This window comes from Lates calcarifer, linkage group LG21 (assembly GCF_001640805.2).
Source record: "Lates calcarifer isolate ASB-BC8 linkage group LG21, TLL_Latcal_v3, whole genome shotgun sequence".
NCBI classification, from domain to species: Eukaryota; Metazoa; Chordata; class Actinopteri; family Centropomidae; genus Lates; species Lates calcarifer.
Window position 1 is genome coordinate 8,777,245 of NC_066853.1, and position 14,570 is coordinate 8,791,814.

General features: G+C 39.2%; 1 protein-coding gene across 3 annotated transcripts in view; it reads right to left on the reverse strand.

Moving 5' to 3' along the window:
* Window positions 1–14,570, reverse strand: part of pdgfd (platelet derived growth factor d) — a 48,142-nt gene that overhangs the window by 15,885 nt on the left and 17,687 nt on the right. For 2 of the 3 annotated variants that reach the window (XM_051065418.1, XM_018681613.2), the window contains exons 2-3: window positions 6,304–6,514; window positions 4,794–4,971 (exon numbers count right to left, since the gene is read on the reverse strand). In XM_051065418.1, the coding sequence (XP_050921375.1) occupies window positions 4,794–4,971; window positions 6,304–6,514 (389 nt within the window). The remainder of the gene's footprint in view (window positions 1–4,793; window positions 4,972–6,303; window positions 6,515–14,570) is intronic. The other variant, XM_018681614.2, reaches the window with a different exon arrangement.

Here is a 14,570-nt window from a genome sequence, read left to right on the forward strand (position 1 = left end):
TTTCCAATTATTAGTTCTGGTGCTTTTGATGTTCTTACCGACTTACAGTATTACAGTCAGAGTTAGTCATATGGACTGAATGGTACCTCACTCAATTATCAGTTTTCATCAGTCATCCTGCATCTGTATGGAGAAATCAAATTTTGGTGAATGATAGAAAGTTATGCTGTATGTTACTTATTAATCAAAAATAAATGAAGAGGTAGTAAAAGGACAGAGCATCTTGTCAGAGGCGTCTTGTACTGTGAAATTGCAGGGATTAGTTACTGTATAGCTGGTACGTTTCACTCACTTTAAAAAGTCTACAGGATTTACAAGGATCTTTTCAGGGAGTGTTTGTCAAGTTGCTCATTTTGTAGGTGAGAAGTTTTTGAATGACCTTTTCGTTTGATTTATAAAGCAATATTTGTTCTAGAAGCTAAAAGTAATATTTCAGGCAATATCGCCATATTCACTGGTGGCAAGGGAACAAATTCTTATTTACAGTAGCAGTCTACTGGAAGGGACACCAGGGAGCTGCCCTTTTCAACCTCCATTTTGTACAGTTGGACAGTGGAGCAGCTGAGGATTAAGTGTGTGGTAGATGAGGAGGAAGGCAAGAGCATTTCCCTGTCGACTTTACCTCGCATGACCAGGTATCTCGCTCACAGCCGGGGGACATTTAAGTTAGTAGATAAATCACACTGGCCACATTTAAGCTATTTTATCTGTGTCTGAGTCTAAGCTAATTTCAAAGTTAAAGTTGGGAAAATGCAGTGGCTTTTCTTGTAGTTTAGTGGGATACTTACTAGTTGTAATCTGCAATATATTTATGTAAATATATCAGTTTTGATACTGTCTCTTTGAAGCTGTGAGGACCTGCCAAAATGTCCTCACAATGATATGTTCACAAGAAGATGGTTTAAAACTGAAATTGGTCCTCACAAAGATGAGGAAAGATGAGCAATACAAGCACAAACATAATGCATAACACATAATGCACACATTAATATTTTTGGTTTCATGTGGGGTTATATTCACATATAAGGAATATTCATGAGTCTTATCTGTATGAGAATGTTGGATGACTCTGAATGGGGTTCTGGGAACTAACTTGGATCATATTCCTGGATCAATTTCCCAACTGCACCTGGCTTAGCAACACTTCCCAGGAATACCCACCCAACACACATCACTGTTATTTGTAGTATCTCAGACAGCAAAATCAATATTGGCAGAAAAGACATACAAACAAACAGAAATGGAAATCTGAGGTTCTGCGGTCTTACAAAGATAAACTCAGAGCTGCTTCTGAGGCTCATTCTGCACTTGTAAAGCATTTATTTGGGTCTTTATGAAGAAATAGCTCTTAAAATGTTTATCTTATGTGATCATGCAAGTCTGCATAGCAGATGACAAGTCACACCCACAGAAAACAACATTTGAAAGGGATCAAAGAAGAATATATATAGTGTATGAATAAAATCCAGATACACTTTTGTTCACACTTGGCCATAGATCAGGTCACAAATGCTGTGGAAGCTGGTTGATGTTGACTAAAAATCACCAGCGGCAGTTAAGTTACAGCAACAATAGCAAACATGGATAGCATGCAGTGATGGACTAATGTTTTTCTCATCTTCATGGATCAGATAAATGCTAAAACAGCTCATCAAACTTTCTGTATAACCGTATATGTTGAAATCTTTAGAATCACTTTTTTTCCATAAAGGTTAATGAGAAAGAGAGAAACGTGGCTTCAGTGCGGAATCCACAGACTGCTTACTGCCCTTCACTTGGGAAGCCTTAAGATTATGCACTCATCTTGCAGAGAAGGATACATTTGCATATTTTCGAAATCTGGTCAGAATGCATCTCAGACCACCTTGGGAAGTTTAAATATTCTGATTTCATTATGTTTCTAATATCTCTTGGATGAATTTACACTTAGAGACTTAGCTATACACTCTACCCAAGGTGCATGAAGTGACTAAGTCTAAAGAACATGAACAACAACGTTTTAGTAGCATGATGCTCCTGTAATTAACAAGTAGCCGTGAAAGGTCATTATGAGCTGTGTTGTATGTCATTAGTCCTGCACATCACTGTTCAAACTCTCCGTTTCGCCTCAAAGAACATATATTTCTCTGGTGATTGTTACAAGTAAGTATGCATGGATCCACTCAGGTATCAGTCCTACACACCAAAGATGTGGCAACAGGATGAGACCCTATCCAGACCTGATAAGACAGAATGTAATTTGGAGCTGGCTCAACCTCATCATGGGTGAGGTGTTGGTTACTTGGAACCCAGAGGCCCTGTGAAAAGCTCTAATCAGACAGGCAGAGATTCAGGTTGATTTGGAGAAAGTGATGATGAGGTGAAAAACACAGACACAGAGAAACATAGTAGGGGGTTTAGCAATAAAATTGTGTTTCATTTGTCTTTATCCACCCTCTTGTCCCTGTGTGCTTCCACCTGACTTCCCTCTGCCTTTTCTCTCTCTCACGGTGATGCTGGTTTATTTTCCCTCATGGTTTTTCTTTTATCTAGTCCAACTTGGTCCACTCCATATCTCACTACCTCACAAATGCCTCTCTCTCCCTCTCTTTCTGCCTCTCTCAGTTCAGGTTGTTTTAGTCATTAGCTGACATGCTGATACCATCTCAGACACCTGTTCTCTCCTTCCAGTGCTGTTTCTCCTCATTCTCGCTCTGCCTTTCGCTGTCTCTCTCTTCCTCCTTTTTCCTCTCTCTGCTTCCTCTCCTCCCTCTTATCTGTTCGACAGGTCTGGAGAGAACAAATTAGACCTGCTAAATTAAGCCACACACACAGCTCCAGTCTAGCTGAAGGGAAGCTTTGTATGTGTGTGTGTGTGTGTGTGTGTGTGTGTGTGTGTGTGAGAGAGAGAGAGAGAGAGAGAGAGAAAGATGGAAAGACACAAACACACTCAAACACATGAGCTCTTTGAAAAATGGGTATAACTGATCAAATAGGATAAGCCTCAAGAGTTGGATTCTGTTTTAAATGTACAGAAGAGCGATTATTTGACCAGAGGAAAAATCACAAATGATGACGAGGGACGGAAAACAGAAAAGTAACGGGAGCGTCTGAGAAAGCGAGATAAGGCAGTTGCTTGTGGATTTTGCAATGGTGAAAAGTAACTGGCTACATTTAGTCAAGTACCATATTTTGAGGTACTTTTACTCTGTTGTCATGTTGGATTGAATGTGGTGTACCTACTCTCTAGTCTTCTTCGATTGAGGTAATGAATGATTCATTTGGCTCAAACATACAGTTTTTGGCTGTGAGATTTCTCTGTTTCTTTCTTTGTAACATGTTACAAATTGCCATAGCAACCTAGCAACACTTGGATTTGTTGCAGTGTGGCTCTTTGAAGTCATCTGCATTTCTTCAATCATGTTGATTTTATCCGCATTTAACAGAGAAGCCTCTTCAACTCTGGTGTCTGGACATCAGCAAGAAAAAATCTGAATAAGTCTACATAATATCTGTTCTATCTTTGATATTTTGTGTGACTTGTTTTGGACAGCACTGCACATAAATATTAAATTGATAATAATTCTGTAACATTGTAGAGGATTGGATAGCACTCAGTGGTCATTCTGCAACATGAGTACTTTTACTTTTTCTGACAATAGTTCTGGTCAATAAACACAACATTGCACTGGGTGATATTATCTCATTACAATAAACATGCGCACTGTAGTTTATTTTGAGTCAGTCCCTTGTACTCAGTCCCTGCTCCCATAAATACTAGCTAGCATCCCAAACATGTATTAATCCGCTGCTAAAAATAGTCCCCAACAAATGTGCCTCTTACTCAGTTTGAATGATCTTTGCTAAAAATTGCAGTGCCCAGCTGTTTTAGGAGATGACTGAGCCCTTTTTTCAAAAATTTTTATGTTTACACCTTCAGTGGGAATCTGTGAGCTATGGGCTGTGAGTGCCATAGACATAGATAGATGGGTAGGTCTTTGTCTTTTCATGGGATTTGTTGACAATAAGAAATACAAAGAAAAATGACAGCCTTTTCCTTAAAAATCGCAGCTGTAATATCAAAATGATGGCATGAAAGCGAAGGGCCGTCTGCAAATACAGTATTTCTCTTTCTCTCTGACACTGTCTTGCCCTTTACTCCATCTGTGCTCATACCACTTTTTTCTCCTTTTTTTCTCAAATAATAAGTGATGCCACCAGTTCAACCCCCGCCTGAGATGCTGTGGCTCTTCCCCTCTCTCTCCTTTGTACTCATAAAAGAGGAAGCCAGGGAACATCTTTAAATGCCTGTCTCTCTCTCTCCGCTGTTCTCTCTCTCTTCCCCTTTCCCCTCTGATTATAGGGCAGGAGAACATCTTCAAATCAGAGTCCCTCTCTTTCTTCTTCCCTCTTCCTGACAGAATGACAAAGCTAATCTCCTTATCTGCTCATTTGACAGCCTTTAGGAGAACACTTTGTCATCCTCCCTCCCTCCCTCCTCCCCTCTTTCCCCTATCCCTCCATCTCTCCTCTACTGTCGAGTGGACGTGTAAGAAAAGAACAGTTGGCTAATACTTGTTGGCATTTTACAGACCATGTAACCAGATCTTCATTCTCTCCGTTTCTCTCCCGTCTATTTATCTCCCCATCATACCATCTCACTCCTTTATTGTCACATGGAGGTGAAAGATTGAAAGAAGCATTTTACCTGGAGCATTGTGTGATATTCAGGCTGAACCCGATTTGACAAAAACTTTAAGCTGTGTCTCAAATAACTGTGTGTGTGTGTGAGTGTGTAAGTGTACGTCTCTCACCAGCAGTGAGTAGTAGACTTTGAATCCTGGCTTTGCAACAAAGTAATCATCAGACTTGAAGGTGACTCTGAGCATGTTGGTTTTGGAGTTGAGACTAGGTGGAGCTTTCTGCCCACACCAGCGACCCCAAATTATAGTGCTTGTCTCTGATTGGTCCTCCACTTCAACAAAGTCATACCTGGAGCGAGAGAAATGGAGAGGTGGATGAATGTGTGGGAGGGAAGAGGAGGAGAAAGATGAAGGATAAAAAAATTATACATGTCAAGACAATACAAAAAGTGAGAATTTAAAACTGAAACAAAGCATAAATGGATCAATGTGTTTTTTAACCCAAATAAATAGATGTAAGAACATTTAAGGAAAGCAGTAATAAACATGGAAGTTATTGGTAGTTTTTATTCTTCTTGGAACCATGAATGTCTGTACCAAACGTCATGGCACTCCATCCAGAACTTGTTGATTTATGTTGATTATTTGATTTTTTTTATTGATTGATATTTCAGCCTGGATGATGTGGTAGACCAAATCACAGACTGATGGCCTAGTGTGTGCCGCTAGCATGGCGAATAAACCACAGTTTGTAATAAAGGTTGATTTTCCTTGCGGTGAGACAATTTTATGATGTCTTCTCAAGCCTCCAGGCCGCCCTGCCAAAGTGCTTGACAACAAGAATTTTGTGGGAAAAGTTTTTGAATAAGGTTCCAGCGATCAATGCCCCAGTCAATTAGTGAGTCCATCTATCAGACACACATAGAAATACGCACATGGTCAATGTGACAAACAAGATTTGAAAAAGCAGACAAAGCTCCTTTCTCCCTCTCCCTACCTTTCCAAATCCCTCCTCCCTCTCTTTTCCCCCTGCTGCTCCCCCTTGTCTTTTCAGCAAAGTGCTTACAAAGACGGCAGAGTTGCATATGGGGATTAAAAAGTCTATTTTCTCCCCTCAACCCTCAAGGACAAACCTCTTATACTTCTTGCCAAGAAAGCAAACTTCAACTATCCATCTCTCTCATAGTTTTCCACACCCATACACCTTTTTATATCCTTTTCTCCCGCATCCTTTCAATCACAGTTTATTGTTGGTGTGCTAAAGTGCATACATTATCAAATCAGTTTCACATATTTTACTGTTGCTGTTGTACAGCCTTTCAACTTGAGAGTTTTACTCAATAAACTTTTCCTCTCCCCTTTGTCACTCCAAACCGTCCTCTCCATCATTCCTTCTCTCCCTCTCTGGTTCTTTAATCACAGTTACTTTCATCTGATTTTTCTCCTTTATAGCCGCTTGTAATTCATCAATGCTTCCTCCTCTTTGTGCTCTGCACCTCTAGCCTTCTTTTCTCCTTTCGGATATTGTCTCTAGCTCCTTTGTCTTTTTTGCTTAAGACATTTAATGTCATCCTGCTTATTTCTCTCTGCCTTATGCTCTAATCCTCAATCCTTCTCAATCCCATCACTCCCCTCCATTTGTTTTTTTTGTTTGTTTCTGTTTCCGCATCTCATGCTTTACCTGCACACTCCATTCTCAGCCTCCTCCAGGCCAAAGTGTCCGTCAAACTCCAGGTGAATGCGGCTCCCTGGCGGTGACAGCAGTTTCCATGACAACAGCAGGTTGCGGGGGTAAGCATTAGGGTAGCGTGGACTGTGGATGACTCCACCCACTGGAGTTACCGTGATGTTTTCCTCTTTGCGGTACAAGTCTGTGGTGAGGCGATTGCTGTCTGTTAGTGGTTACAACTAATCAGTTAGTTAGTCCAGTTATAAATAAAAGCAAGCAAACCAGCTTGTTCACAGACAGATGCACACAAAATACAAATCTATATGCAAACTGTCAAGATAGACAAAAGCACAATAACATACACAGACAAACACTACAAATAAAAATGTGACATTTCTAATGATAACATTATTACCTTCCATGTCAACTTTCAGCTAGCAACTGGTTAGCTTAGCATAAAGCTGGGAAAAAGGAGAAAACAGCTAGCCTAGCTCTGTCCAAATGTAACAAAATCACCTACAGTTGCAGTTTTAGGTGTTTGCTTTTACACTTCTTTTGTATGTATTAAAACAAACAAGAAGATTTAGTGTAGTAATTAGTGAGTCATAGAGGTGCTGGTAGGCAGATCTATTGCTCAGACAGAACAGGACAAACTTTTTCCCTGTGTTTCCAGTTATTATGCTGAGCTAATCATCTGCTGGCTGCAGCTTCATATTTAACAAGCAAACATTGGTATGAATCTTCTCTTCTTACTCTTGGCAATGAAGTTAATAATGTTGTTGCCCAAAATGTCTAAGTATCTCTGTTATACACTGACCAATACTGGATTTTTGAGGCAAATGCTGATTTTGATATTAGGGAGTTCCAGTAACAATATATTGTTAAATAATACATCTGTATCTGTAAGAAATAAGATAATATCGGTCAATACATCAGCCTTGCCAATTTATTGGTTTTTTTACAGAGTTCTCTCTGTTGTGCTTTGAAGGTTTGTCATGTGAAAAGAAAACATCTGAAGTACAGGATTGGTTGTGGATCTATTGAGCATTAATGGATATGCTCATGTATCTGCCCTTGTTGTACTGTCTATGACCTTTTCACACCCATTGGATTTGTATATCTCTGTACAAGTGGACAATTTAGCCTCACAGTGGGTCTAGAGAAAAAGGTCAAGGGGTCAACAAAAATATTCATATTAATTCTCTCGAGGTGAAGAAGATCAACAACAAATCTGAGGGGAAAGCTGGCCATGGACCAAAATGTAGGTCTAAGGGAAACAGTTTAGGGGTCACCAAAACACCAGAAACTGTTCTCTGGTGACCAAGAATCACACCCAGTTTTATAGCAGCTCTCGAGAACAATGATTGCACAAGCTGACATCACTACTGTTTTGCCTGGGCTGAAAACTGTTGCAGGAATATATACACTTGTCAACACAGAGAATAAAGTGTGTATGGTATGTACTGCTCGAAGATATAGTGCATTAAAATGTGTTTTGTTCAAGTATGCTTAGAAGTGTGTGTGTAAACAACAGTGTCTGTCCTTACAGTGAAGGGCCTCTGTACTGTCTGTATGCTGTTTCTACTTTACTAGCCCACCACAAAAACACATGCAGACTCGTACACACATTTTTGTACTAACCCACCTAACACATCTGCAAAGAGAAAATGAAAAATAATAATATTGGAACTATTAGCTAATCATGGGCTCTGCTTATTAGCTTTATTGCTTCACTGACTAGTTCTACATACTGTAATGGTACTTTCCAAAGTTGTGTTTAATGTATAATAATTGCTCATTAGTGCTGATGAACATCATAATCACACCCACTGAACATCTAATCCTGATTAATCAACTCAGTCATAAATCTAATTTTGATTTTGCACAACAAAACTCATTAACTGTTCTCGTTATTTTATTGCTGACTTCCTGCACATTAGAAAACATTTTCTTGCACATATGCACAGAGTCACACACAGACACACACATACACACACACACACACACACACACACACACGCAGACACGCACTCTCTAAGGTCAGCCTCTGTGCTGAAGTAGGCTGACAGGGCTATATTTTCTGAGGGTTGTGTGTTTTTTGCAAGAGAGCTGAATGCATAATCAAGGCACCACAGCCTGCACCCAAGGGAGATGATGATGAAGCTTTGGCCTTCTCCTCCACCTCTTCACTAAAAACTTCCCTTAATTCCTCCTCCTATCTCCTCCCATCTCTCCCTCTTTTTATGTTCCTCTTCTCTGCTTAAGTCAGTAATTCTGTCTCATCGGTCATTCAGCGCTCTCTGGCAGTCTCACCTCCTGCTAATTCTGGCCTCAGCAATTAACACTCTAACACAGAGTGTGTGTGTGTGTGTGTGTATGTGTGTGTGTGTATGTATTCATTTATGTGTGTGAGAGATGTGTGCTTGTGTGAATAATGTGTGTGTGTATTTGTGAATATGTGTGGGTGGGTATTTGTGTGCATGATGGGGCAGAGTTTGTTTGTAATGGGATTCTTCCACTCTGCTGATCAGAGGCTTGACTGTGTAGGTCCACTCAGTCATAAAAGTGCTTGTGTGTTAGGAACTTTCACCCAGTAAGGTGCCTGGGGAATAGAGCTGTGTGTGTGTATGTATGTGTATGTATGTATGTCTGAGCTTGTGTGTCTATCAGTATTTGCCCATAAAGAAATGTGTGATTGTTATTTTTAATTTATTTTATATATATATATATATAATATTTAATTAGCATGTCTATCAACTTACTGGAGAATTTAGTAACTTAGCTAATAACTTTCTAGCCACTAATGCTGGGATCACACAAGTTTTTATCCAGCAGTCATAGTGCCATAAATTCTTGTTGCATTTCCACAGTCAGGAGACTGGCAACACTACAAGTTTGACCCCAACTAATCATCACTCATGTCTTTGCGTGTCTTTGCAGAGGATCAAGGAATTGTAAATGTGGTAAACCGCTGTCCAGTGCATTCCAAACCAACAAGCGGTGATATAATCTTGACGCCATGTTTATGACAGAGAGCATTGTTATTGTATTGTATTGGCCAACAAGGAGCAATGGAAAATGCAAAAAATTGTGACACAGTAGACTTTTTGTTGGGTGTGGTGGGCAATCCCAGACACCACTTTGCTGTTCTTTGATTATGTCACACTATAAGGCACGTCCATCATTCCCAATGTTGATATTGAGGCCCGATGCTGGAAATTTATCGGCCACGACAACATTTATGTCACAATTGTGTAGTTTGAACTGGGCCTAAAAGCTCATATGGTATCATTTACAGAAAAGGTGTAACTGCAGCAACAACCAACAAATTGTGTTTGTGTTGTTCTTACATTTGTTGCATGTATTGTGTTTGTCAGTGGACAGAGATATTAGTAGACTAAAGACAGTGATTTTACCTGACCATGGACCAACTCTCATGGAAGCCAGCACTGGCTTAGTAACTCCTATCCTCTTGGTACATCACATGTCTCTGTTTAATATAGTTTGATCTCTTAATACTTAATACTGTTTTTGTATATTTTATTGTTTTGTCTTGGACACTGAAAACTCATCTGTCCAGCTGGAATAGACATCCACCAGATATCTCTTCTGTTTGTTGGTTCTGGCAGTTTTATGGCCACATGGGTTAAATCTGTCCAAGACGCTACAGTTTTGGTTGTTGATTGGCTGAACATACAGTCGGTCATTTTCCACATGTGGGCTATGATAAACCTACTGCTCAAGTTCATTGGCACAGTAAACAAAATACAAAGACATTAGTTATACGGCAACACATTTTCTAACTATGGGTACCTATTATGGTCATTTTGTGTTATTCAGGTGTGTGTGTCTCTGAGAGTGTGTAGGAGACAGAAAGCATTAAGAAGAAGGAAGACACTTAAATATGCAAATATGCTCAAGTACCACCCAGCTTTTTTGGATGCTGCTCTTCAGTCACACCATTGACCTTACTATAAATCATGCAGTGATGTCAGTGACTCCATTGCAAATTCATGCAAATGAGGAAATGATAAGAAAAGGGGTTTCTGCTAAAGATATGGTCCAGAGAATTGACAGTGTTGAAAGCTGGTAGCTACATTTTGTCAGCCTGCTTTTCAAATGCATGGGGTAATAGGCTGAAATTGAATCAGGGCAGAGCAGGATCCTTAGGAACCCAAAACATGCATCTGTGGTATAGTGTAGGCAGTGCAGTCTGGAAATACTAGATACTATACTTGGTACTACAACATGTTCTGACTTTTGAGCTTTGATGGTTTTCAAAGAATTTCACAACTATAGTGTCAGGCTTTACAAACATTAGACCCTTATTTTTTAAAACACTACAGAAAGAAAATTATCTGTTACAAACAGACAGGTAAACCAAATTTTTTACGGCAAAACATTAGAAATACCAGTTACATGACCTCAATTCACTAGAACATGTATTTAATTCAAAGGTGTCCTTATGGTTTGGTACAGACCTGGGAGTGTATCATGAGGAAACAGCCTGTTAATGTCTGCTGGTCATGGTCTTAAGACACTCAGTGATGGCAAAGAAAGATTAAATATGATGACTTTAATTATATTTATTTTTATGTACTCAATACATTAAGGATCCCTAAAATTAGGAGACTAAAGGGCTAAAAAAAAAAAAAAACAACACTCGTTTATCTGAGATGGATGTTTATAGTCAGTATTTGAAGCTCTTAGTCTGTTTCATAGTCATGACTTCATATGCTGGAGTATACAAGAGCCAATAAAACAAATATTTTCCAAATTATGTCATTGTAAGATAGACATGGGATGGAGTGAAATATAAAAAATTCAGACATGTTTTTGTTTTTTTCATCCAGTAAATCACCACTAAATATGGAACCAAATAAAAATTGCAGTTTAATTTGTCTCCTCTTTCTGTATTCATCTCTCTTCAAGATTGTTAAACCATTGTCAGTTGTACAGAAAACATAACAAATTAATTGTAATGTAAATTATCTGTAAATTAAAACTGTAAATTATCACTGCTGCTCTGATGTTTCAGTATCAGGTCTGTATCTTTTACTATGGAAAATTATTTATGCATTTTCTTGGTTGTTATAATTTAGACACTGTGGCTAAATTGTGTGGTTTAGGTCTTTTATTAAATAAATGCAACTATAATTGCGTCTCTTTAGATTAAAAGACGTCCATGAGGACAATGTATGTGCGTCCTTTAAAAAAAAAAGAAGCCTTGCTGCAGTTGGCTGCCCACTACATTTTTACAGTAGTGGGCATAAGTGGGATGGTGCATCTGCTCAAGCGAGTGGTAATGGACGGAATTCCTGTGGAAGTGAGTGGGTGAAGGATTGAATAAACAGACACAGGCATCTCTCTCTTATCTTGAATAAATATAGAGTCCAATCTTTCTAAATTTACTGCACCTAATTTAAGCCATCGTGTCTTATCCGTCTTTCTCATGTTTGCATTCCTTGCACTTTTTTCCTACCATCTGCAACACAAAATCCCAGCACATAATGCTGCCCAGCTCTCCATCAAAACCACAACATCATCAGAGCTAATATACAGTGTATTTTACAGGACCTGTGCTCCAAACCAGTCACATAAGATTTGTTTTATATCTTTCAAACTTGACAGAAAGTTAATGTAATGTAATCTCAGGAAATAAGATTATGTCAATAGTTCTGATATCACTGACAATCTGGCTCACACCCCTTGATATAAATACATGTGATGTCTGACACTGGCAATTAAGCTCTTAGAATCCTGATCTGACACTTAAATAACCGTGACAATGATGCTGCGTGACTTGTTACGTGCGTTTGTGGATGTGCTAGGTTCCCAAAAAAAAAAAAGTTTTCAATTGTATGAGTGCATTTGCATGGATGCATGTCTGCCAGGATGTATGTGGGTAAATTCTCACTAATTAAACTTGGCTCTCCCACCTCCAGTGCCAGGGTGTGATGTTCTTCGTGGCTCTGAGATCTATTTCTGATCCAAGTGCCAATCACACTCTAATCACCCGGCAACCAGCATGCATTAGAGGCTGAAAAATAGCTCTCTTGAGAAAGTACTGAAATTACAAGAAAAGAACTGAGGATGAAGACGAGATATTAAACTTCACATTTCTCTCTTCATTAAAACTTGATTTTGATGAAGTTACAGGTGTGCAAACACTCACCTAGTATTATACTTCACCCCTTTTTAATCCAGGTCTCATTCTGTGTAAACCAAACCCTATTTTTCTTGAGTGACAGTTTGCATACGATACATTCTCACTCAGAGACACACTCCCACAGGACATTACCTATAACAAGGCAACCCCATTTCCTACATCTGCCATTCCCTGTCTAACATATCCTGTCTGACTTTCATCTTCTCAAAATGAATTCTCATAAGCCCCAAACACCAGCTAACAGGACACACATAATACATTCACTTTCAGCTGTGAAAAACTCCCTAGAGAAAAGCAGTGTTGCTGTTCTCGTTCTTGGTGGCATTCCAAGTTTCTATCTAAAAATAATTGTTTTAAACTGTTACGAATTTAGATTTGATGTGCTATGAGATCATGAAATTAGTTTAAACTACATAATTACAGATGACCTGAGCTTACATCCCTGTTAAATGAAAGAGTCAACATTTTGGGAAGTATGCTCATTTGCTTGCAGAGTTGGATTAAAAGATCAGTTTCACTGTCATATCTATCTACAGGCTCCAACTATGGGCATGGGGAGAATGGAATCTGAACATGTTTGAATACAACAATTTGCCATTTTTCTTGAGGTTAAAAAAGGACTATTTCTTGGCTGGGAGCAGGCTTTGGTAAGTTAACTGGGTGCTAGCTATAGCTTCATATTTCCTTTTACTTATCTTATTATCTAACTCTTCACCACAAGGCAAAAAAGTGTACTTCCCTAAACTATTTAATTAACTTTTTTATGTACACAGAGAGTGAGTGGACATTTCAGTGACGGGACCAGAGGGTAAAGAAACCAGTCAGGGTTCTGATTGAATAGACAGGTGTCTGAAAAAGTCTGAAATGTCAAGACAAAGACCATTTAATAAAGCCGTGGGCAGGATATATCATAGTTTGTATGCAGCAGTGGATAGCTTTGACCAGCTTCATTCATATTGTGAGACAGTTACCGGTTCAACCACAGTAGTCTATTAAATGTGGGTTGACTTTTAGTGAGGATCTTATGAACCAACTTGGCTTGGGCATGAATGAATGCAACAGTTGCTTCACAAATAATCTACAGAAATATTTGACACAGTTTTTAAAAAAAAAAAGAAAACATTTTTGTTATTGTTGATGTCATTGTTGTTATTATTACAGACCCATTTGCTGTCATTCCCAGTTATCTGCTGAATTGTTTATTCATCTGTGTTTGGCAACAGAGTGTAAAACATTGCCCATTAGCTACTAAACACTGCGTGAGCATGTGTGTTGATTTTCGTGCACATATGTGTGTGTTTATGTCATTGGTTGTTTGTATGTACAGTGGGTTTGTATGTACACATCTGTTAGCCACTACATAAGGGTGTGTGTTAGTGTGCATCTACTTGTGTGTTGGATGTTGATGCAGGAGGCTGTACTTGCACCCTCAGAGTATTTTCACCCATGAGAAATAACCAAAGCCTTTTCCATCTGGCTAAATGTTAGCTCAAGGCCTGTGTGTGTGTGTGTGTGTGTGTGTGTTTGTTTGTGATTGTATGTGTCTGCACACGTGTGCATGTGTGCATCGCTGTGCTGCTTATCAAAGCCTATGCTGGCTCCACTGTTTTGCCACTCTCTCATGACAAATCAGCTTTAAATATTCTCCCTTGTTTCTCAGTCACGCTCACACATGCATAGAGGCATGAAAAAGACAAACACACACACACACACACACACACCCTGGGGATGACGCATGCATGCCGAGGGGTGTCAGCTTTGGTCAGCATCGGCTCTTGCCCCACATCCTCTCTCTTCTTTACTTCCTCTCTTCTCTCCATCCTGCACCATCTACTGTACCTCCGTCTCCTTCTCTTTCTAATCATGACAGAATGACTGAAGCTCTAATTTTTCTTTTTTAGTTTATGTCACGACACCTAGATTCTCACATTTGAAAATATTTCATACTTGGGGACCAAGCCAAACCTGTGTCAATTAATTGAAAATGGTACCAAAAAAAAGTCTGTATCTCTCTCTTCCTCTGTCCGATTTAACTTACTCTTTTCTGTCACATTATTATTTTGGTGCAGTCTCACCTTTGCTGCTGAAACCAGCTAACTTCCATCACTGT